Consider the following 26,087-nt stretch of genomic DNA (forward strand, 5'->3'; position numbering starts at 1 on the left):
ATAAATTTTGCTCATTTGTGGACTATTACTTCAGTGGTCTGGAAGGAAATTTATTGAGTTCAGCTGGTGCTCAGTGTATAAATGGAAGCACAAGAATTAAAAAGACCTTCCACCTGGTCATTCTTAGCTTGGCTAATGTAATTACGGTTTTTGTTCTAACAGTAAGACTTTATGTAACGGCACAGAGCATTATTGTTGTGATGCCGAGTTGCAATAAATCAGTATCTGGATTAAAAGAATGGGGGCTATAATACAAACTTTCTTTTTGTCCTTTCTGGTATAGCATCATATAAAACTGCAGCATGTATCCAGAAGGTAGACAACAATCCACTATGCTGTCAGACTAGCTGCAGGATACCAATAGAAGTTTGGAAAAAATAATTAAGCCCAGTCTCTCTTGCTTTCATTTAATTTCATTTCTTCTTTCCATTTCATCTTCATTTCTTCAGAATCCTTTAGCATCAATTCATCTTTCACTAGAGGAAGAGATACTAAAATTTTGAAGTATTGCGTGTTAGAAGACTTGCTAAACATTAAGACTGAGTCTTAAGCTGATGAAAACTGTCAGAAAAAATTCTTTTATTCATTGCAGATCAGAAATCTGAAATTCTTGCTGAGTAAAGTGCCCCTTTTGGATGTGTGTTTTATATGCAAATATTACAATATTATTTGTTGGTCACGCTTGTGTATGAATTCTGCAGAAACTGTTTCAGACATATAAATCAAAATCTTCTATGCCATGGAGACTTGCAGTGATTCTTTGAACTTCTTGGCTTCCTGCTTTGCTTTATTATCAGTGAACAATCATGAATTATCAATGTTGTGTTGAGAGAGGATATAATGGGCCTAGTGGGGTCAGATGGTTAATTTTGGCAGCCATCATTGAGAATCTTTTAAGTTTTTGCATAAAAATAAGAAAAACTTAAGTAATTTGAAAATACATTATGGCTTGCTTTTTAACAATAACTCTTTTTCCTTTAGTTCTGTGTAAATGTCATTGTACTTATATTTAATCTGCTATTGATATTAAATTTTATATATATATATATTTATGTATATATTTACCAGAAAAACTGGTCTCTTGTGAGGATAGGGGAGGGAAAATGTAAGCTGAAATGATGTAAGCCTTAGATGTGGTAGGTGAGAGTCAAAATACAAAGCCGGGAGCCCGCACTTTGTGCACATGGTCTGAGAGACTCCAGGAGGCAGCAAGGGGCCAGGCAGGCCTCAGAGACAGGGAGCAAATTTCCAGGGCATCAAAGGGATCAGGGTGCTGCAACTAAGGAATTCCCTGAACTAAATGAAACAAAAGTAGAAACCATAGCATGTCTGCAAAGAGGTAGGTAAGGATCATAGAATCATTGAATAGAATCATAGGATGGTTTGGGTTGGAAGGGACCTCAAAGATCATCTAGTTCCAAGCCCCCTGCCATGGGCAGGGACACCCTCCACGAGACCACGTTGCCCAAAGCCCCATCCAACCTGGTCTTAAACACTTCCAGGGATGGGGCCTCCACAACCTCTCTGGGCAAGCTGTTCCAGTGCCTCACCACTCTAACAGTAAAGAATTTCTTTCCAACACCTAATCTAAATCGACCCTCCTTCAGCTTAAACCCATTACCCCTTGTCCTGTCACTACACTCCCTGGTAAACAGCCCCTCACCATCTTTGAATGCAGTTGTGTAAACATCATAAATGCAGTTGTGTAAACTTCGCTCTGTTTGACCTAGGGTCCTATACCTGACCTTTATATACTGTTAGATACAACGTTAATAACACCAGTCATGTCTAATAAAACCTGGCTCTGTATGTGTGTATGGTTGAGGTGAGGATTAAGGGTTTTTTATTAGGATCTGGGCAACTCGCTATAAGAAAAAAATCTAGGTAACTTTACCTTGAGGCTCTGGGGAACTTGGGATCCCTCACAAAGATGAGCTCAGAACAGCTCAGTACAGCTGCTGTCTTTGGTACTACATTTTACTAGCTGGAGGGTGCAAGGGCACAAAATGCAGGCCCATTGCCCTTGTGTCAGGATATGCTCATCAAGGAGTTTCTTTCAGCCTTGCTGGTTCACATCATATTTGCTGTAGTGCAAAAATGTGCTTTGGAAGTCAGATGTGCAAATTGTATAGAAAGCAGTGAGAAATTAAGGGGGAAGGTAAAGGACTGGTCAGGAAGTAGAATCCAACTGAGGTTTAAGGGATTATGATATGGCAGGAACAGATATTGCTGTCTTGGTTTGGCTGTGTCAGGGTGGGTGGACGGGCTTTGGAGAAATGCTGCAAGGTAAAACTTTTTCTGTTAAGTGTCTAATAGACAAAGTGTCTAGAAAAAGCTGACAGTGCAGTCCCATGAACAAGAAACAAATGCACCCATAACTTTGCTCCTTCATCATATTAAACTCTGAATGTACAAGAAACATTTCCCCAAAAAGTGTAGACTTAACTTCTGTTTACTTATCTCTAATCTCTACTGATTTTTCACAAATAATTTTATAGCAGGGTGTGTGGTGTAAAGGTGATTAGAAAACCAAAACCTGTGTTTGAAATAGAAAGCTAAAGCATGTTGCTGTGTTACTACAAGCAAATTGTTTGTTTAGTTAGTTGCCTTTTGTCAATCAGTTGCAACCTGGTAGATGGATGCAACTGTATGGTATTGCTGGTGGTTATTCTAAGGTTGTTCTGCTCTACCTCATTCTTTTCTTTCTCTGCCTTCCAGTATGCACTTAATTCAGGTAGACTCCGTTCAGCGATGGATGGAAGATTTGAAGTTGATGACAGACTGTGAATGTATGTGTATTCTCCAGTCCAAGCCGATCAGCCTTGAGAAGGATGACGAAAATGAACTTATCCTTTCCTCACAATATAGCACGTGTGATAACTTGCAGCTGCTATTAAAAAGAGCTTGGATCATAAGCACAGAGTTGACCAGGATTTCTCAAAAGCTGGAGAAGAATAGATGGCAGAGAGTCCACAGCATGACAGTAAGAGTCAACTGCCATGTGCGTTCAATGATAAATGAATACAATGCATTCACCAGGAATTCTTCAGAAGAAATGCACCAGGTAGGATGCCTTACCTGATGTCATGTTTGTCTTGTTTAATTTTTTTTGCTGTGATGATAAAAACTTACTTTAAACAATCTGTAAGAAATGCTTGCATACTGATACTGGTCCCTTGTTTAAGACTAATCCCTTTTCAGCCATGGATCCTATTTTATTGTAGGCCTGATTCTGAATGTTAATAACTTTGATAATTTACATTGAAAAAAAATTTGGTTTTGAGGACTTCTGGACTAAAGTAATTAGAAGGCCCATCTGTGGGTTCCTTTGCACTTACGATGTAGAAATATTACTTTTTTGTTAAATTTAGTTTTATCTCTGCACATTTTATTCAGAAAAGTAGAAAAAGGGTGTCCATATGAAAGATTATATTTTTGGAGGGTTTTCACCTAATCATCATAAACAAGCATTGTTTTTTAAAAGCAATTGTGTGTATGGATATTGCTTTAAAACCCCTTTCTCTTTCTCTCTCTGCAGTTTGAAAAACTTTTAATAGACAAGTGTTCAGAATTTACAGCATTCACAGAAAGGTAATTTAAATTTTCTAGTTGAAATATTAATTTTGCTGTTTTATTGTGTTGTAGAATTTCTCATGAGAAGTACAAATCCACTAAGACCCTCCAATGTTTGAACTTGGTCCCCGCAGCTCTGAAAGGCTTTCTAAATGTTAGCCTCTGGTGGGTGAAGTGAGTTGCTTTTATCTAAACTGCATCCTAATGAAAGATGGGATCTGCTGTTGCACAAAGAGCCTGGCAGAGATACAAAGCTTTGTGCAAGTGGGTTTTTCAGGGCTTTCAGACATCAAGGGAGAAAGTCTGGTGCTAATGATATTAGTGACAAGGTTCCCTTCAAATTCAGTGGAGCCAAGATTTCAGCTGGTGTGAAAACTTAAGTTGCAAGACTCTTGTGCTACCTATTCCTGTATGCACATATCCATTTATTAGTAAATCAAACTGAAATAAATACACATTTCTTTAAGTTGCAGTTGTAGGTTTACTCAGCTCCGTGCACTCCAGAATGTTGAGTGATAAGAATCTCTTTATAATTCTTCTCATGATATTTCCCCTGCCTAACATAAGTTATCATGCTTCCTCCAGCACAGTTCAATCAGTCTTTGTCGATTTACTTTAAACACTGTGCAAGTCATTCTGCTTGGGGGATCATCAGGGAAAAAGACACCATCTAATTATCAGGAAAGAACATTTCTTGAGCACTATTGCTTTTTGCCAAACCCACACAGCTCAGACTTTATTTTTATATTCTACTATGAGACACACTGATTTAATGAGAGCTCTGATCTCATAGTGTCTGCCCCAAATCAACCTTCTCCCTCCTCTGTTTGACAAAAAGTTGATATTGGTGGGTGAAAGACAGGTAAAGCTGAAAAGGGCACCTGCTGTGTAGGTGGAGACACTGATCAACCAAACTGTATCTTCCATTACAGTGGCCTGCCTGGGTGGAATATGTTTTGACAATTCAAATGAATACATTTCTGTAAGGAAGTATTAGTTATTTCATTTGAATTGTATAAAGTTTTCCATCTTTATCTCATTTCTTCAGTTACAGTGAAATATCACTGGTTACAGGATAGTTTTACTAACTCTGTAAAGCTGCTGTATGTAATCTTTCTGCATAGAATGCCAAATTTTACTTTTGAGTATGCTGTTTAAATTTAAGTGAAGTTTACTCATCTGGACACACATCCATATTGGGTCCTTAACCTGCTGTCATTAAACTATGGCAAAGAAGGTAAAAAAAAAGAAAATTATTGAAAGCGCTTCTTTGGCCATGAAAGATGGATGGATATACACAGCCGCAGCTGAAATACAGGCATCCTTGAGTGACTGTAACTATCAGTGTAAGTGGAAAATAGCAGTTACACTGGTGTAAACACAGCACCTGCAGCAAAATTTGTCCTGCAGTCTGTGAAGTAAATTGTGATCCAAACTTTATTCATTAATGTCCACTGTTACCCTTTGATGGTATACTTACTATGTGTAGACGAAGCTTTGATTAAAAGTCTAGTGTGATGCTAATGGCACAAAGACAGTGTCCTTGTGTGAAGAACTGAATTCCCATTATATGTCCATTATTAACACCGAGCTCACATGTGACAATCAGCTTGATAAAACAATAGTTGTCCATTGCATCTCTTTTCCTTCATCTCTCTCCTTTCTCTTTCTTTGCAGGTGCATACAAACTGAAGATGAACAGATACTGAAGTCCATGAAATCGTGTATTAATGAAACGCTCACTACCGTTGCTCAGTATTTTGGCCAGTTGATAGAGCTGGTTTTAACACATGAGGCACAGGTTAGTTTATAGTTTTTTTGGGGTTTGTTTTGTTTTGTTTTGTTTTTTTTGTTTTGTTTTGTTTTAAAAGTCTTTCAAAATCATTGAATCTTGAGGGAGAACATCCATTAAGAGGAGGATTAGAATTACAGTGCTCAATTTTCAGCAAATTTATGATCGGTAATTCAAATATCTTGCAAAGAACTCTAGATGTTTGTATTCTCAACTTCTCCAATTACCTCAAATCCCAAACAAAATGATCTTATGGCTCACTATGTTACTTACTTTTCTTGATATGCCTCCTTTATTGCCAGGCATCAAATTTCTGGACACATTTTCTTTTCCTTTCATATAGATGCTGCTTTTCTTTAGAAACCTTGGAAGAAGTCTCTCCTGCTCTCAGTGATTCTTATTAAAAGCTAAACTTTTTAGAAGATGTACATATATCAAGTATATTATTACAGCACACGTTTTAACCACTGCATGTCTTAGACTCTAGGAAGCAGTCATAAAATACAATGTTGTGTACAAGTTCTACATATGTGTGTGTAACCTTCCAGAAACAGTGCTGTATCATTGCAGGCATGATGTATAGTTTCCAGTGGTGATTAAATGCAGATAAATTCACTGAGTAATTACGCTGAGACTACAAATGCATTAAATTTTTTCCATTAGACCATTCTTGAAATAGTAGCAACTTGTAAGTCTAACCCATCTATCTTAACTTACACTGGTTTCTTTCTTGAGATCTCATTAGAAATCCCCTTGCACCCTCTAATCTTCCTCAAATAAAAAACCCCAAATGTAATTATGATCAATTAATTTGTCCATATTTTAGAGGTGATGTTATGCTGAAATTTTGTGTTGTCTCTGCAGAAAAAGAAGAAATGAGAGGCTTAGTGAAGAGGAAATAGGATTTAAATAGTATTTACTACAGGGCTAAAACAAAACTAATGCATGGTATTGGTTAAATTCTAACATACTTTGATTCATTAAGATAGCAAAACCAGTTGTAGTCCTTTCAGAAACATCCCTTATAATTTTAAAAGATTACTACTAGGCGGTGAGAATCTCCAGAATACATTTGGAGAATTACAGTCAAACTAACAAGGTACTTGCTAATGTGCTTTGGTTAGGATTTGAGAACTACATGAAATACCACATATAAGTTAAAGTGTGCAAATAATTTAGCTTATTGCAAATTTAGTAAGTAGGTTGTAGTTGTTTTTATGCTTATTCTTTTTAATCTGAAGAGCAGTTCTTCATTGCTAAAATTTCTGTCTTTGGGTACTTTGGCACCTACTGATACACCTGAAATCCTAGTCCCTTTTTCTTTTAAGGGAGCAGAATTAAATACTCTGCGCCATCTTGTGTATATTTATGTGGCTGAAGACTTGGATTAGAGGTAATTAATAAAAACATTTTTAAGAACAGTTTTCTGAGCCATTCAGTCAGGCTGCATGCCCACTTCTGCCATACAACCACATTATCTGTGGGTAGTTTGCTGCTCTGGAACAGACTGTGTCTCTGTGAGAGGTCAGAACTCTCACCTCAGATTGTGTACTCAAGAGCTTTCTCCTCTAATCAGTGTATCAGGATTTTATTCAGGATAGGTTCATATTAAAATGTGAACTGATAACATGTCTTTTATGGAACATTTTTCTAATGCTAAAGATGAGGGAGCACAGCCTCTTAAAGGGAAAATAATTAAATTTTGTATAAATAACAGTGTAAAATGTGGGATATTTCCTTGCACTTCTGTCAGAGTTGGATTAAATATAAAAATTCTTACCTTCTTCCTCCCACCAATATAATTAATTCTTCCTCTAATGATTGTATGTACTTTCAGAAAGAGTAAAATTAAATAAACTTCATATTCTTCTGACAGCTGTGTTTCTCTGTGAAGCTGCAGTGGCACACATGCAAAAGCAAGATAACTATTTACAAAACTAAAAATATTTAACCTATTTCATACATTGGAGAAATAAACTATATTTCTCTATGGAATTCCTTGTATTGATCAATGACATTTTCTGTGTAGACTGAAAATAGTGATGAACTCAGAGCCTTAGAAAGTAGTGTTAGAAAGGGTATAGCAATATTCCTTATAAATAGGGTGGAAATCCTGCATCACCTTGTGATACAACTTCGACACTAAGACAATTAGTTGCCTTCTGAAAATTTTAGTTCAATCCCGGGACAAAGCAAATAATAATTTACTCAACAGCTGAAAAATTCTTTATTGAATGTTCTCACACACATACCTGTTCTCTTACTCTATTCATATTTATTTTTAAATATTGCTATTCTTGGTTATATCTATTCAAATGCAATGATAAATGTGTTAGTGTTATCAGTCTGACTCCTGCCCATGCATTTTTTTCCCCTTTCTCTGAGTGAGAAGCAAGATGATACTCCATCTTATCTTTAAATATAACACTAATATTTTTAATTGGAAGTAAATTATGTTTGTTATCTTATGTCACACAGAACCTGCTGAGACAAATAGAGTTGTCGGATAGTATGTACATCACTGAGTCAGCGATTAGTAGTCTATTCAGCCTTACCCAGGAAGGTGCTCGTCTGTGCCGTATCATAGCTAAGGTAAGGGGATATATGGATTAATCCAAAATAAACTAGTAATACAGGTACATTATTTTACTTAATAGTAAATTATTTTACTTAATAGTGGTTGCAATTTTTGAAATGTAGAGTACAAGATGAAATTCTGTATTTCAGGAGACAAATAATCTAGGTTAAAGAACAACAAAATTTACTCTGAGAAACTACATTTTTTCTTCTTTTCCGCTTTTGCAAGCCTTACTCCGAAGAGTTTATTACCACAATTATTCTATTAGAGTTTTAAAAAAAAAGGGGGGGGCACAACCCCCCAAATCTTTAATAAAGCTCAATGCCTCTGCAAGCAACTGCAGTAGGATGGTAAGCTCCAACAGGTTTCTGGGCATTGATTCAATTACAGTTGTCTTTGTGCCACCTGAGGTATTATCACTCCCTTCAGTATCTTGGGCATCTTTTTATTGTCTCTCCTGACAGTACTTTTTAAGTACCAGCTGCATAAGTGGAGAGAATTTTACAATTGGCCATGCATATAGAGTGATAGACGAGCCATGCTGGACCTTGTTCTCACCAACAAGGAGGGGCTGGTGGGGAATGTGAAGCTAAAGGGCAGCCTTGGCTGCAGCAGCCATGAAATGGTGGAGTTCAAGATCCTCAAGGCAGTGATGAGGGTGCACAGCAAGCTTGCTACCCTGGACTTCAGGAGAGCAGACTTTGGCCTCTTCGGGCACCTGCTTGGTAGAGTACCATGGGATAAAGCCTGGAGGGAAGAGGGGCCCAAGAAAGCTGGTTAGTATTCCAAGATCACCTCCTCCAAGCTCAGGAGCAATGCATCTCAGCAAAGAGGAAGTCAGGCAAAAACACCAAGAGGCCCCCATGAATGAACAAGGAGCTCCTAGACAAACTCAAACACAAAACCGAAGCCTACAGAGGGTGGAAGCAAGGGCAGTTAGCCTGGGAGGAATACAGAGAAATTGTCTGAGCAGCCAGGGATCGGGTTAGGAAAGCTAAAGCCCCGATAGAATTAAATCTGGCCAGGGATGTCAAGGGCAACAAGAAAAGCTTCTAGAGGTACGTCAGTGATAAAAGGAAGACTAGGGAAAATGTGGGCCCCCTCTGGAATGAAACGGGAGACCTAGTTACTTGAGATATGGAGAAGGCTGAGGTACTCAATGACATTTTTGCCTCAGTCTTCACCAGCAAGTGCTCTAGCCACACCGTCCAAGTCACAGAAGGCAAAGGCAGGGACTGGGAGAGGGAAAAACTGCCCACTGCAGGAGAAGATGAGGTTCGAGACTGTCTAAGGAACCTGAAGGTGCACAAGCCCATGGGACCTGATGAGATGCATCCGCAGGTTCTGAGGGAACTCATGGACAAAGTTGCTAAACCACTCTCCATCATATTTGAGAAGTCCTGGCAGTCCAGTGAAGTTGAAAAGGGGAAACATAACCCCCCTTTTTAAAAAGGGAAAAAAGGAAGACCTGGAAAACTACAGGCCGGTTGTACCCAGCAAGATCATGAAGCAGATCTCTCCTGGAGGCTATGCTAAGGCACATGGAAAGTAAGGAGGTGATTGGTGACAGCCAACAGAGCTTCACTAAGGGCAAATCACGCCTGACAAATTTGGTGGCCTTCTATGATGGGGTTACAGCATTAGTGGATAAGGGAAGTGCAACTGGTGTCATGTACCTGGACTTGTGCAAGGCATTTGACACTGTCCCACACGACATCCTTGCCTCTAAATTGGAGAGACATGGGCTTGATGGATGGACCACTCAGTGGATAAGGAATTGGCTGGATGGTCGCACTCAAAGCGTTGCGGTCAACGGCTTGATGTCCAAGTGGAGACCAGTGACAAGCGGTGTTCCTCAAGGGTCTGTACTGGGACCGGCACTGTTTAACATCTTTGTCGGTGTCATGGACAATGGGATTGAGTGCACCCTCAGCAAGTTTGCTGATGACACCAAGCTGTGTGATGCAGTCAACACACTGGAGGGAAGGGATGCCATCCAGAGGGACCTTGACAGGCTGGAGAGGTGGGCCTGTGCGAACTGCATGAAGTTCAACAAGGCCAAGTGCAAGGTCCTGCACGTGGGTTGGCGCAATCCCAAGCAGAACTACATGCTGGATGTAGAATGGATTGAGAGCAGCCCTGAGCAGGACTTGGGGGGTGTGTTTATTGATAAAAAACTCAGTGTGATCCGGCAATGTGCGCTTGCAGCCCAGAAAGCCGACCGTGTCCTGGGCTGCATCATCAAAAGAAGTGTGGCCAGCAGGTCGAGGGAGGTGATTCTGTCCCTCTACTCTGCTACCTGTTGGACTGAGTCCAGCAGAGGGCCACAAAGATGATCAGAGGGCTGGAGCACCTCTCCTGTGAGGACAGGCTGAGAGAGTTGGGATTGTTCAGCCTGGAGAAGAAAAGGCTCTGGGGAGACCTTATAGCAGCCTTCCAGTACATAAAGGGGGCCTACAGGAAAGATGGAGAGGGACTGTTTACAAGGGCAAGTAGTATGATAGGACATGGGGTAATGGCTTTAAACTAAAAGAGGCTAGATTTAGATTAGAGATTAGGAAAAAATTCTTCCCTGTGAGGGTGGTGAGGCACTGGAACAGGTTGCCCAGAGAAGCTGTGGATGCCCCATCCCTGGAAGTGTTCAATGCCAGGTTGGATGGGGCTTTGGGCAACGTGGTCTCGTGGAGGGTGTCCCTGCCCATGGCAGGGAGGTTGGAACTAGGTGATCTTTGAGGTCCCTTCCAACCCAAGCGATCCTATGATTCTATGCATATGGCTGACTATGCAGAGAAACAGCAAGACCTCTTCAGCTTTGTGTACGGAGGAGGTTAGAGCCATGATTAAAGATGTAATTTTAGAAATACTTTGCATCCAATATTTTCCTTTTACAGAGGAATGTCATTACAGTTACTTCTGGTAGTGTGTGTTCTCATTTAGTGAGTAGTTGATGCTAACTTTTGATATAAATGAATCATTCTGCAGAGATCAGTGATACTGGAAATCCCTGCAGTTTGCACCTTTGAGGGCACTTGGATCTTGAAAAAGTGAGAAAGGCAGGGCATTGTGTGTGGTTGAGAATAGGATAATCACAACTGCAGTGTATATAGAAAGAAGAAAACCTCCTTTCCCAAGCTTCTGTTTGTAGAGTGGTGTGCCAATCCCTTGTCCTGCTCAGAGATGAGGTTGAACAGCAGCATTTAATGCATTTTACTTCTGATCCACCTTTAGATGGATGTTTGCACCATAAAAGGTACCGCTGTATTCTGAAGGCTGCGACTGAGCTAGACTCAGAAATGTGTAGTGAATCCTGGCAACAGCCTGAAAGGTTTAATTTTTTCTAAATTGGTATTTGAGCTCCACTCAGTGGTATCCAAAAACAATGTTAAAATGTTGAGTATTGAGGAACTGCAGAACTAACAAATCGAGAAAAATTGGTCTTGTGCTTTTTATCATTGTGTGAATTCCATAACAATTTATTTTAGCAGAAATGAAGTCTGATCTTCTGTAAATCACTAAATTAATTTATTGCTTAAACCTGGATATGTCACAGGTTTACAAGTGAGGAAATGCCTCTCCTTATGCAAAGAACCCTAAGTGGTATTTGGTGGCAAAATTACAGTGGTGATTGTATCCCCTGCCCTGTGTGTCTGTTCTTTCTGCGCACTGTGAAATACATTTGTCCTGACTCACCATCATCCTTCACCCTCTGTATTGCCTCATTTATCTGCATCAGTGAGAAAGGTGGCAGAGCAATCGTAACAGACTAGAGTTTTGAATTCAGTCACTTGAGTAGTTAGCTATGACAGTGAAAGTGCAGGGTGATTTCTAAAAGGAAAAAAAAAATCTGGAACTGCAGCCACTCATTAAGAGGGTGAGAATGGATTCAAGTTTTGCAAAGATCTCAGAACTTCCCACAGATACAGAAGTTCCCTTGCATGTTGTCATATTATCTTTGGCAAAAACTAGCCAGAGAAGTGGAATATTTGTTTACAATGAAAGCAAAACTCCACAAATTTGTTCATGTAACCTTGAAATCTTACTCTCAATGACGACTTCTGATCTTATGGTACACTGTTGTTAGCCTTTTTCCTGTCCCAAGCTATAAATTACAACTCTAAAACACACCAAAACCTTGGACATGCAAAAAAAGAACCATGATAATATTGTAAAGCTACAATATTACAGGAATTTTTTTCTCATTTTACATTTTGGTAAGCATTTCAGTCCTCTCTCTCCTTCCCTCTCCTTCCCTGCCAATATTTTACCAAAATTTAAAAAGGCTTTGAAATGCTAACCCACTTTGCTGAAGTGTCACCTATAATTTTATTCCACCTGGAGGCATTCTTCAACTTTTTTTTTTGGCACCTATTTTTGTAATCTGCTGTGAAAGAGTCATGTTGCTGACTCACCCTGGCAGCCAGCTAGTCATTCTCACTGCTTGTCAGAAGTATAAAGACTAAGATCACTAACACAAACGAGTAGTAGCAAGGGCAAGATAAGAAGTGAAAGGAGAAAGCCTCAATAATAATAATAATAATAAAAATCCTTGAATTCTGAGCTAATAGAAGAACCAATGTTGAGCTGGGAGTTTTGAACCATAATATGTAGTGTGCATCTACAAGCAGCTACACTGGTGGCAGCATAATGGAAACTCCACCAGTTTAGATAATTTTAAAAGCAAAGAGTGAAAATGAGGAAAGGAAGAGCCAAGTAGAGCATTTCTTGCAACTGCCAGGGAAAAGTTTTAGTCAGGTTTCTGTTTGCAGATCAGTTTCCTACCTTTGGAACCAAATGTCAAGTTTTATGACACATACTTAAGCATCAAATGATGTGACTAACTTGCTGTATCATTATCGGGGTTTGCATTGTAGGGATGTATTCACAAAAATCTTTTTTATTACATTATAGCTATTAGATTTTGATCCTAGGATCTTTCACATTAAAAAGTATAAATTAGTCTTGGTTGTTAAAACCCTAGCTTCACGTTCCAAGAGCATAAGGAGACACTAAAAACTAGAAATTATAAATTTTGAGTGGACTTGAGCAACTGTCAACAATTAGCATTATTTAAAATAGACTAGATCTAAATTGATTTGGCTTTGTAATCAGTAAAAATCAGTTCCGGAGTTACAATAAATAAATGTTGGGACATAGAGGGATAAAGAAAAAAAGTCTTTGTAAATAAATCCATTTCACTGATGATAATTAGAGTTTAATACCAATCTTATTGAACCGGATGCTACAATAATAGTCTCCTAAAAGAGAGGGAGGCAAAAATGAAGATAATGAAGGTAGCCATACCTGCTTATCACACTCTTTGGAGAATGCTTGACTGTTTGAGTTCCATATGGATATGCAGCAGATCATTTGCTCTGAGAAGCTTTTAATACATCTTGGCCTTACCTTTGTCAGTTCCTGTTCAAGCAAGTATTTACTATTCCTTTGGAGATGTTGTCCTCCATCATGAGGAAAGACTTGATGAGAATTCACTGCACTTTGAGTCATTTCAGGCTGAAATTGCAAAATATTACACCTTAGAGTTGGATGCCTTTTCTCTCCCCTCATTATTCACTCACCTCACTATGCACGGGGGCTTTTTATACTCACAACCTCCTTCACATACTTTTTGTGATTATATTTCAGGTGATTTTGTATTCTACTGCTAGCCCTTCTGAACAGCATCTCAGGGATGTGTCCAAGAAATTGAATTCCTATTAATCCAGTATAGGAGAGTAGTAGGTCATCAAGCAGTAAAGCAAGTTCTCCTCTCTTTCAGCTACTGCTTCAGAGAGTATGTGAAGCCTGTCCCAGGTGAAACTTGATTTACAGCAAGACCAGCTTCTCATGTGTTATTTTGGCATTTCCAGCTTTTGACCAAAAGTCTACAAAGGATAAATAAAAGTATGCTTAGACATATAGGGAGCTTTTGGGAAAGGTGCAAGTTAATCTCCAAAGCAAGCAAAGCTCAGTGCTGTTATGTTTCTTTGTCTGAATGGTACTGTTTACCTATTTGACGAATTTATGTGTATCCCTCTCAGATGGAATAGTTTTGTCATCATTGCAAAAGATACAGGGGGCAAATCTTGAAAAAAATGAATAAAATCTGGGGAATGCTGAGATCCCAGTGAGGGCACTGTTTTTGACAAGCCATAGAATCAGGCTCAGTATTTCCTACCTATTTCATAGTTCACTTACAGCTCTCTAGGTTCATTACTTGTGATCAATATTTTACAGCTTGGTAATGGCACACAGGGCACAGAATAAACAGTTTAGATCTCCTCCTGACAAAGGCAGTGATAAATCACCTCCTGTCCATCAGAGGCAAAAGCAGGGCATCCATTTGTCGTACAGAAAGCTTGAAGCAAATGTGCCAACATCACTTGAGCTTTACTAGCTTTGTCCACAAACTTCTGCTTATTATGACTAAAGCAAAGAATCAGATCATCTCTGATTGCACTGAATAGTGGGGATTTTCAAACTGATAATAAAATTTTTAAAAAATCCCAATTACCTTAGGTTTGAAGACAACACTGTAATAGCTGTTTTCTATATTCTTCATGGATAATTTAATTACTGCTTGGATGACACATCAATATCCTTTTGTATATAACATATATAAATATATTTAAATATAACTGAAACTTTTTTGTTAGCATACTGCCTTTTTATTTTAAAGGCTCAGAAATATCTTTCTGCAGTAGGCTATATATAGCAGTACTAAATATAAAATAACTCATATAGGTACATGTGCATTTCTTACAACTCCAGAAATACATTTTACTTTTAGAAAACCTCAGTAAGACTGTTTTCGCTAATCTCACAGAAATTATATATACATATGCAAAGGCATAATATAAACCTTCTATCCTGAAAATGTATTGAGGTGTTAATTTTGCCTAATTCTAATTTTCTTATAAATTGGTATATATTTTTGTTAGACTGAACAGATAGCTTTGCTTGCTCTACTATTCTTTACTCTCTTCCAGCAGAACTAGTACAAAAATGTAGAATTCTGAAAATGAGTGAAATCCAGAGGTTTTATGTCAGTATAACCTGTTGAGTTTTCAAATAACACAAAAGGTTGAGCAAAAAAAGATTTTTTCTGTGAATCTGAAAAATATTTTTATATAGAGGTTACTGAAACAGGCTTAAAAAGAAGGGTGTATATTACACTTGGTCCATGATTCCCACTGTTTTTAATTGACTAGTGTAATCTGAATACTTCAGTCTGAGATCTTTCATCTGTCATTAATATTTTAAATGTTTTCCTCTTCATTATAAGTCTGCTCTTACATAATATAAGGCATCTGTAGTCTACCTGGTGGCCTAAAATTTTGAAATGTAGGACAATCCAAAAAATCCACACAACATGAAGTGCATATATTGTCTGTATTTATATCTTTCCATTTATTATGTGAATTTTGCTAACACTTATATGTTTACAAGCTGTGTTGGAAATGATTAAGGATAGCTACTGTAAGGATGTATATGTACTCAAATCTTTGTCATTATTGCCATACTTAAAGAAAAAAGTTTAGGAATGCAAATTTTATGTATTAGAGGATGAAGATATGGATTGTATCTGTATAGAACTTGACACCTATTTCCACATTATTTTCAGTAGCTCTTCAACCATATGTCCTTCTCTTTCATATTTTAGCATTCAATAAATATTGTATGGAGCTCAGAAATGTAGAGGAATGGGAAATACATGCTAACAAAAATCTGTTTTAAACTAATAGCATATGGTTGAGCTGTTACTTAAATGTGCCTCCAATTGCTGCCTAATGATAATTTTTTGTAATTTTTGCATGAATGTCAAGTTTAATTTAAATTGTGCTTGTAATGGGTAAAAGTCAATCTCTTAAGCACACCTCCCACTGAGGCTGTATTACTTTTTCATCACTCAGTGTATAAGCATTAATCAACTTGAGTTCTCTGAGTGAGCTTAACATCCTCTTTGCTGGTGTTGTGATGATAGCTAATTTAGATAAATTACTAAAGGAATCTGCCCCCCCCCCATCCCAATCTCAGTTAAATACTAGGGAAACATTCAGTGCTGCTTTTCTGATTTTTGCTTTTCCCCTGCAGGAAGGAGGTGTAGTTGCTCTCTTTAAAATCTGTCGCCAGGACTGTTTCAGGTGCCTTTATCCCCAGACACTGAGAACGTTGGCATCCATTTGCTGCGTAGAGGAAGGGATGCACCAGCTGGAAAAGGTAGGCACTTCAGCATTCTTTACCAACTGCGTCATAAACCAGAGAAGTCTTGTCTTTAACCTCTTCTAGGAATGGGTAACTTGGTGGTGTTTGATACTGTGCTCCCTACTATGCTCGCTTTTTCTGTGCTGAACACGTCTTCAGTCTTTACAAAAATTAGTCCCGGCAATATTCAGTTGCTTGCACAAATAAGCTTGCTAAGTGGGGATAATTTTCATAAAACAAGTAAATACGTTACTGACTACGTCAAAAAACTAAGGAAACTATAATTTCTGGACTCCCTGAAGTGTTTGTTTAGAAACTCCAATGTTTCAAATAACCCTTAAAGGATAGAAAGCTTTATACCTCTTTAAATCCTTTCCTGACACTCAGATAGGGCACCTGCTTGTGGTACTGCAGTAACTTGTGAGAGTTGTAATTGCACAGAAACAACCGGGGCACATATAGCAGCTAGCCAATAGCTAATCAGCAACAAGTCTCATAAAAGCCAATTTTAGCTGGGATGGCAAACATCAAAACATTATCCAGATAAAATTATATCAACTGCTTAGGCTCCATTGCTTTCTCACTGTCAGTACGTACTGCGGTGTTTTGGAAAATGAACACTTCTGGTCACTAAATAATGATCTCATCCTTTGTATTTCATAAAACAGTCATCTTCCACAGCTGAATAATGGCCTCTTCAAGTTAATGATAAATGATTTCACTGCCACTTTATATTGACGTATCTTGTAATTTACTGCCCAGAATTCAAGCAAACCATGACAGAACATCTGCAGCAAAAAAGCAAGTCTCTGAGCTTACAGTAAATGAAGATGACTTAAATTTTTTTTGACATAATGCTGGTTCAGACTGACACCAGAATCAGTCTAAAAGGATCTTTCATTATGTCCACTATAATAGTGGAATTAATAGAGTTAGAAATGGAAAAGATTGATTCAACTCACCTGGTCCAATTCCTGGCAATGTCAACATGCATTTAATGTGGCCCATATCAAAGCTGATGAAACAGGAGTCCTAGAAAAAGTGATAACTCTCAAGCTATATGTCTTTGATCTACTTTAATGTTGGTCACAAGTAAAATTGCTCAAGGTAAACTTTGTCACAATCAGGACTGGAGTACGATTTAAAGGATTTTTAACTGAAATCCCTGCCACTGCTTTCAGTAGTTCATTTTCCACCTGGGCCTTCAATTCTTAAATCACATCTTGGCAAAACCTAAGTCTGCAAAATGAGGGGCTGGACATAAATCCTACTCATCTGACTGAAAAGGCAGGTTTATGACAAGAGTATTTGGTTATCACTTTGTCAACTTCTTTGCCTAAAATTGTATTGCTGAGGATCCATGTGTTATGTGGATCTAGTACATGCCTGGGTTTCTGATGGGGGACAATGGATATTTCATATATTAAAAGAAGCAAAGAAATTTTCTCTGCAAGGAGGTTAACATCCCTCCAAGTGCTAATGGAGGTTAAACAACACAGACCAGTACAATGCTGTCACCTGTAAATAATCTATCAGCTAGTGATAGCCCAGGTTTGCCAGTTCATAGAGATGAGAAACGACAGTAAACAAGAAAGTTTTACTGCTGTTTGTAGTCTCTTTTCACCCTTCTTGTATACCTATTTAGAAGCAACAAGATATTCTGACTATAGGGTATCAATGGAAAGTGCATCGATCAGATGACTGGTACTTTGATGTGAACAGCACACCAGTTTTTTATACTGTCTTCTTTAAATAAGAACGATTTTTTTCTTTTAAAATTTGGTTTACTCTTGCAAAGAACAAAAAAGAGGGTTAATGATATTCACATTCCTATCATTACAGAAATTAGGACTTCTTATCTGGCAGAAAGGGCAGCTTCTATTATCCAACTAAGTACCAGGGTGGTGATAAAGCATTTAATTTGCTCTAATGTGAACATCATTATGCCACCTAGTGCTATATTAAAACAATAGTGCAATTTGAACTTGACTTTTAATGACAGAAACTTCATTCAAACAAATAAAGCTTGGCCTCCAAATAATTCAAATTATGTAATTCAAGATTAAATAAAATTACTAAAAACACCCCCACAAAGCCCAAACAAACCCCATCCCCCTCTATTTTTCAAATAGATTTCACAACCATTAACATGTTTAAAAGACCACTTAAAAGAAAGCAGCAGGAGCTGGCATTTCTAATGGAACATTTGTCTGGGAGGTGAACTACAAGGGGGCCATATACTTTCTGCAGCAATTGCAGTGCTTAATTACTAAAGACATTAGGAATATTGTTTATTTATCCAATGCTCTTTGATCCTGCCAATTCAGTAGCAACACAAGAAGGTAACAAGAACATTTGTGTTAATGTAGATAGTGATTTAGAAAGCAAGCAAGGAAGTCAGTAGTTCACAGGAGGCACTCCAAGAAGAGAATATTTTAATGTTTTTCTTGGGTTTTAAGATATCTGAATATTAGCCTTTCTTTCTAATTAGTGCGAATTTAATGTGAATGATGTTATACTGGGTTTAAACCATTTGTCTTGAGTGAGTTTTTAGATTGCAATGTGGAAATACCATCCTCCTTCATTTACTAATGAAGGAAAGTAACAATTGAGTGCTTATTTCTAAAGATGTAGAAAATTGCCTATTTTAAGCAAAAATATTTACCTCAATTAAAAAAAAAATTCTTGTTCTTCCCAATCACGCATCTTTAAATATATGTCTGCGCTACTCTCTGACCAGCACACTTGAAAAAGCCATTATTACTTTTTCATCATCTTGATAAACAAGCTGATCTTTTCTATAATTACAATGACCAAGTAGTTGTTGCAATGACTAGCTTTTACTCTTTTAGGTGAATCTAGTTGGCTGTATGTACAATAATGCAAAATCAGTTGGTTAAAACACCAGTTTTAGAATCAGAATTTAGTTGCTATTTCACTTGCAAGTACTTTGCTGACTTTTCAAAAGGTACTTTTACTTTGTTGTACATTGAATTACAGAGCTCCAGGAACTCAACAGTAACAAATGAAGCAATTAAAGTAAAAAGTGAAGAAATAGTCTCATTCTGTGACTGAGGGCTGTATATAAATCAATGTTGTTCTATGTAACCTGTGCTCCACAAGTAGTAATTTTGGTGCTTCAAGCTGCTTATGGATTTCCAGTTGTTTGGTACACTTTAACTTTATAATCCATGGCGAGACCAGCAAGTTTGAGATCATACTTTGGTCTCAGCTGCGCAATCAGTCCCTCTTCAGAGAGGAGTGGAGAGACCCTGGAAAAGCAATCAGAATTTTCCTCCTTTGCATTATTCCTGTAGCTGCCTGTCCCTGTACCCATGAGAGCTTTATCATCTGTGTCTTGTGGCACTTGAGCATGCAAAGTTTTTAGAAGAAAGCTCATTGCAACTGAAAGGATGGTTATTATAGTCTAAGCATTCCAGAGTTTATGCAGACACAATATATAATACAGGTAGTAGATAATACAGAAAATAGCTAAAATCGCTAAAACCAGAAGAGCTGAAAGGAGTTTGGGGGAGGTGAGGATGACTGGAAACTGAAGAACAGTGTTAGTGCAGAGCTAACAGAGCTGCTTGTGTATCCAGCCCTGAGGTTTAGGACAGAAATACAATGATGTAGTCGGAGATTGGTTTTCAACATAGACATTTGTTGAGGGTTCTGGAAGGAAGAATATCTGAACCTTCACGAGTGTGTTTTGAAAACTCAATTCACCTCAAGAGTTCCCATGTAGGACTGTTGAAGGCACAGAGCTGGGATTAATGTGTGCATTTCATGAAACTTATGGTAAAAAAAATTAAAAATTATGATCTTGATTGTCCGATAATGTACATCCTGCAAATTACATTAGGAATAACTGTACTTCAAATACCATTTTCATTGTCAAGACACACATTAAAGATATTGTCTTCAACATGAAGCAACCTTGCCTGGAAAAAGAGTTGGTATTTGAATACAATCATACATCTTTAGCACGTTGTTTGCCTAAAGCAGTTTTGCAGCCCTTTCCCTTCTTGAGGCTGGATTAGGTCCTTGTTTTGCAGAACGCTCTGAACAAAGTGTCTCATACACTGAAGCTCACTTGTGTGATTTTTCACAAAGCAAACTTCCTGCTGCAATAAAAGAACTTCAGAGTTAGTTCAGAAATAAATAGCAAACAGATATGTAATGTACTGCAATTTTTACTGTGCATGTGAAGCATTATTACCTTAAAAATCTGCAATTCAGCTGGGACCTAGATCAAGGTTCAACTGCCACAAAATGTAATGATTTATACGCATAGTAATTCAAGCAGCTGCCTAAATATTAACACTATTAATGTGGTGTATATTTACTTACACTATTTAAACTACTCCGGAAAGCAAGACACCTGGGATGAACTCATTAAGAGAAGATTTTCCAGAGACACTAGTCACAACAATTGTTACTTTCATTAATAAAACCTTCTTCTTAACAAATGACACAGCTTTTATCACTGTGCTTTAAGCAAAAGTGCCTAGGTATAGATTATAAGTTACTTTGAATCCTTCATTTAAAGCACATTATATCAAATTACTTATCTCCAGAAAAAGAATCTGAAGAAGGGGGAAGCAAGTACAAAATGTACAATTTTTGTGTTTGGGAAAATGTATGAATTTAACAAAGACTTCTTAAATGTGAGTGACCTAAAATCTATTGTTCACTGTGAACCCAGTCTGATCTTTAAGAATAAACATGATCTTATACACAATAATAATTTCTGCATGATAGGGATGTAGTCTGTCCATGATATATATGAAAAAAAAAAAAGATTATGGTGGGAATTAAATAAAACGTTTATTCCTGCAACTACAATTTATTCATAGCTTTTAGGTGAACATGAGCTGATTACTTCATTGAGCTCTAATCACTTTGAACTTTCAGTTTCAAACATTAACCTCAGTCAAAATCAGGGAGTAAATTTGTTTCAGATGTAGTGTGTGTGTTACCTTAAATGTGAGCTGCTAAACCCACTAAGGTTCATGTAGCTGTAGGGTGACATAGAAATGAGAATTATGGAGAGGGCTTTGATTATGAGAGCTTGGATGACCTGGTATGAGGGCACAGTCACCACTTCTAAAATCTGAACACAAAAGTTAGCTGGTGGCCCATGGATTTCATTGTCACAGCATGTGAATGCTCCACAATCATGAATCTTTTTATTTTCATAGTACCTGGTATATGATGGAAATAACTTTGTACCATACAAGAGATTGCAAATTTGCCTGATCTGAATGAACTATGTAGCTGTCTTCATATTTGACTATTCCAAATGTAAAATAGCAGGGGAAGCAAAACACTATAGTAATGGTCTCCTAGAAAAGGTATGTGAGATTGCCAGTAATTAGGAAGGAGAGACTCATAGGTTGCTATACTTAAAAGCATGTCTGCAGGTTGTTGGCTTGGGCAAGAGTAGTGTGCACCTTTCTGAGAAGCAGTGAAATGTTGATTTTTATTATGGCAAGTAGCGTCTTATTCACAGGACTTCCAGCAATGAGAAAATCTCAGGAAGTGCAGAGGTCTGCCTCAGCCCTTTAGCCTCTCTTCTCAGAGAAGAGCTTTGTGTTAAAATTTCTTTTTTTTCTGGTTAATATATGAAAAAGTCTTATGGCCTATTTCAGTGGTTTTGCAATCAATTAGTTTCAGAACAAGGGATTAAATGGGTCTATAAAATGATAAAATTACATAGTTATTTTATTCTAAAATTGGTTGAATTCAAGAGCTTAAAAGATTAAGAATTTTTTTTTAAGAAAAATATTTTCAAAAACCCCATAGTTTTCAAAATTTAGTTTTAAGTCATGGAAAGTCAAATTTCATATTATTCTGTCTCTTGAGTGAGATGTAGCAAGGCTGGATATTAAGAGCAAAATAAAGGACTTTCAGAAGTCATTAGAAGGTGATAAGTTGTTAAAGAGCCCTTCTCTTGTCTCTTTCCCACAAAAACAAGTAACTTGCAAAGTTATAGTCCTTTCCCAGTATTTCATGGGTCATGTTGACAAATACATTTTCAACATTTTTTATGAAGGGGAATATAATTCTTGTTTGTTCCCCAAAGTAGTGCTTGTTTACAGGAAAAACATCTGAAGCTTCATGGTTGGGAAGAGACTGGAAACTTTCTTTCTGCATGCTTAAAATCACAGAACACTGGCTTGTATGCTAAGAGCATGTGAGATGGTTTAGACAGAAAGAGTTCAAGTGATGTGTTCCTTTTACAACCCTTTGGCTGGAGAGTCAACTCTTCTGGTTTGCATAATGCACTATTTCCATCTGAGAACATTGTTTTGGCTAATCTTCTGTGGCCTTTTGTAGCCAGGCTTTGAAATCACACTTGTGAAGTTACGAACAATAAGCAGGAATGGATAATGAGATTTCTGTTGTTCTGAATTGTGAGAGGAGGATAACCTTTTAAAGACTAATCCAGGCAACTTTTGACATGCAGTTCAGGAGCACACTGAAACTTGGTGTCATTGATAGCTGGAGCTTGGAACTGTGTCTCACTGTTGTCACCGTGTACTTGTGTAGGTCACAGGAGAATGAAGAACTACAATGAGACAGAAATATGTCAGCCTTAAGGAACAGCGTGGGGAACAACGTTTTCTAAAGCTGCTTTTCACATAGCCTTTTTGATAACCAGGCAAATCTATTTCAGTAGCTGAGTTTGTGGTACAATTAGATGATGTAAAGTTCTAGGCTTGCAGCTCTTTAATTTACTGGACACTTCTTCTCAGTAAGGCTGTTTAATTAATTGGCAGTGAAAAATGTGCTGGGTTTGGCAAATTACATTTCTGTCAAAGCCCCTGCAAGATTCATTAAATCATATCTGAGAGTGCAGGAACTGCCCTTCCTCAACTGCTGGCTTCATATATATTAGGTGGTGTTTCAACTTTTACCTCCTGATTACACAGCTATGTATACATAATTAGTAAATGCAGCTTCTTTCAGCACAATCCCCGGCAAGTGTAGCAAGAATTCTTAGGTCATTGCAGAATCTGACCATCTTCAGATGTGACAGGCTGCAGTTCTAGGGCAAAATGCTTTGGAAGTCATGGAATGGACATATTTCTCAATACTGAAAACCGGTGTGAAAACATATTTTAAAAAATAAAATGCCAAAACCCTACCCTACCCCCTCATCCCTCCCTGCCCACTCCCCCCAGCCAAAGGAAAAAAAATCCAACAACAGAAAAAACCCCAAACACCAAAAACAACTGGCAGCTAATTTCTGCAGTGTCATTCGGTCTGTTGAAAACCTTCTGCCAGTTACACAGCAGATTAAAATTTGTTTGCCTTATGGTAGTACCCACTTTATCATGCAAAGAGAAAAGCAAGGGGTTTTTTGATGGACTTATTCAAGAGACATGGAATTGAATAAAGACAGACATGCTAGTGCAGGATTATGGGACATTGCCAGATCTCTGTAGGAAAAACGTATACAAAAAATGCTTTGGCTGAGGTCACTGCCATTATTCCAATTCTGTTAAAATGACTAATTAAATTATAGCAGTTGTGTTGTTGCAGCCCTGATGGTCTAAGGAGATACGTATCAGTCGCTCTAATAAAAGATATTACCTCTCTTTACAAACCTTGCTTCACTTTAATCATATTATAGATTTTAGAAGAGGGAGAAAGGAGCCAGCAAGCATAGCACTAAAGATAAACATTTTGATAATACTAGTGAAGTAGGACAATGTGAGACTTAGCTAGGGAGTTGGTGAATATCTGCCTTTGAAGGACACAGATTCTGTTGTTTATCAGTAGATCCTCATTTAGGTATCAGGCCTGGACCAGACTGCAAAGATATGCACATGCACTTAGCCTTAAGCATGTGAGTAATTTCATTTAAAAACCAGAGAACAACTGCCTGTTAAAAATGTCAACAGAGATGCACATCTGTTGGTCTGTTCATGATTGAGGTTTCAGACTGCAATAAATTTCACAGAGTACATATTCATTTGGTGATCACTGAACACAGTGCTGTGGAACAAAGCAAAACTTTCAGAGATCAAATTGGTACAAGAACTGTTGGATAAATCTTGTCTGTCTTTTCAATAGAGACACAGCAGGCAATCTATGAATTGATATATAAATCTATCTATAAATTGATAAGAAAAGCACGAGCTGACTTCTAACACAACAATGAACACTTTAAGTCTTTTGCCTTTTGTGTGAATCCTTGCATATCACCCACAGATTAGGCTTCGCTTCCCTTTGTCCTCTGCTTAAAGTGGCATATTGCTTAAGCATGGATCTGTGATAATGTGTCCGCATGCAAAAATTTCGTAACAGTCAAAGCAGCCCTGTTTTATTTGGGTTTTCTCATGTTTCAGTAAGACCTGATCAGGAGAGGGCATTGCAGTGGCAGTCAGGTATTATCAATGATGTGCTGAGAGTAAATCTTGCCACTGCTCTGTTGCATTTTTTCATGGCTCCAGAGCAGTGTTCATGCAGAATGAGAGCTGACAGCATTTGGTTCCACCATATGATGCAATCACTGTAGGAGGAACAACCTCTCTTCCCATCTGTCCCTCAGCTCTGTCTTTTTATACCCCTCTATGTTTTTTATTTTTTTGTTTTTAGCTGAGGTGCAGAAGAGAGGGAGTCTTTGGATTTTTTTGGTCTGGTTTTAAAAAGATAAGTTTCATTGAAATAGATTTTGAAAGCTGAAAAGGAAAGTCCTCAGACTATGCCACGTTACTGAGGTGTCAGTTCAATGTGCAAGATCAAATTGGAGCAGTGCCTGTGGATTGCCATTCCCTCCAACTTCATTTTGAAAATTTGAGCTGGTGCCAGGTTACCACTCTGCACTTGTTTGGCTCCCATATAATTTACACATGGGTTTCACAGTCAGTTATGTTGGTATTTTATGCTATCTATTGATTTTATATTTCACTAAGTATTTTATTTAAAGCACTCCAAATAGCTCTAGATTTATGTTTCAAAAGTCAGGATGTTAAGAGAATTTTATAAATGAAAAATAATTTGGAAATCACCAGATGATGATTTTTCTGTAATGATTTAAAATATTGCTTAAAGCGATGACAATGATCAGGGCAGCAAATGATCCACGAATGACGTCTGAAGGAACAGAAGCCAACACATCAAATGACAGGTGGGTTTTCCCCACCTAATAATAATAATAATAATAATAATAATAATCTATCAAGCAAATTTAATTTTAAGATGAAAGAAGCAGCTTACACAGCTCCTAAACTGAAGGCAGAGATTAATGAGAATCAATTGAAGCATTTAAAAAGAGTGCAGGGAGAAAGCTATTTTGGACCTCAAATATTATTCTTGTCCCTGATAGAGGCAGAAAAGAAACGGGAAAGACATGGTCTTACAGAAAGACCTAGCAGATGAGTAGCTTTCATAATTCTCCTTTTCTTCTCACTCTGCAGGAAACTGTTGCATTGCTGTATTTCGATCCATATGTAAACACACATACTGAATGTGCCTACGTGTTACATATTAAATAGCTTAGCTGTAACCATGATAAAGTGTGAGGAGAGATAGGGGTGAAAATACTTATTAAATGAGACAGACACATTAGATAGCTCCCTTCTCACAAAATCTCTGCTGAAATTAGACAGGCTAGTCTAACTGACCCATCCTGCTGCTGACTTCATGACTCAGTATTGTTGATGATTTTTGTGACTCATTAGAAAACTCCAAAGAGGTTACTGCTCAGCCTCCATTCTTGTTTGGCTGAACTTTGAGCTTGCCTAAAACCCTACTGATTTCAGAGACCTCTGCAGGAAGAAAAGCATATCTATATAGATTTTGTTACACAACAAGGATTTAAATGCCTTTGGAGCCTGAGAATTCAGTACTAGCATTATTTTCTCTTCTAAGGCTTCTGCCACGTTTATTTTCCTGCCTGAATTAGCTGTGATTCTTGAAGTTTTCTAG

The 26,087-nt window shown here is 37.8% G+C and overlaps 1 protein-coding gene across 2 annotated transcripts in view; it reads left to right on the forward strand.

The window, feature by feature from the left end:
* Positions 1-26,087, forward strand: part of INSC (INSC spindle orientation adaptor protein) — a 242,670-nt gene that overhangs the window by 79,113 nt on the left and 137,470 nt on the right. For both annotated transcript variants that reach the window (XR_008577455.1, XM_054828497.1), the window contains exons 3-7: positions 2,719-3,064; positions 3,539-3,591; positions 5,251-5,374; positions 7,844-7,957; positions 16,035-16,160. Coding sequence is in view for 1 of the 2 variants with exons in the window: in XM_054828497.1 (XP_054684472.1) it covers positions 2,719-3,064; positions 3,539-3,591; positions 5,251-5,374; positions 7,844-7,957; positions 16,035-16,160 (763 nt within the window). In the remaining variant the exon portion in view is untranslated. The remainder of the gene's footprint in view (positions 1-2,718; positions 3,065-3,538; positions 3,592-5,250; positions 5,375-7,843; positions 7,958-16,034; positions 16,161-26,087) is intronic.

This window comes from Grus americana, chromosome 5 (genome assembly GCF_028858705.1).
Source record: "Grus americana isolate bGruAme1 chromosome 5, bGruAme1.mat, whole genome shotgun sequence".
Taxonomy (NCBI): Eukaryota; Metazoa; Chordata; class Aves; order Gruiformes; family Gruidae; genus Grus; species Grus americana.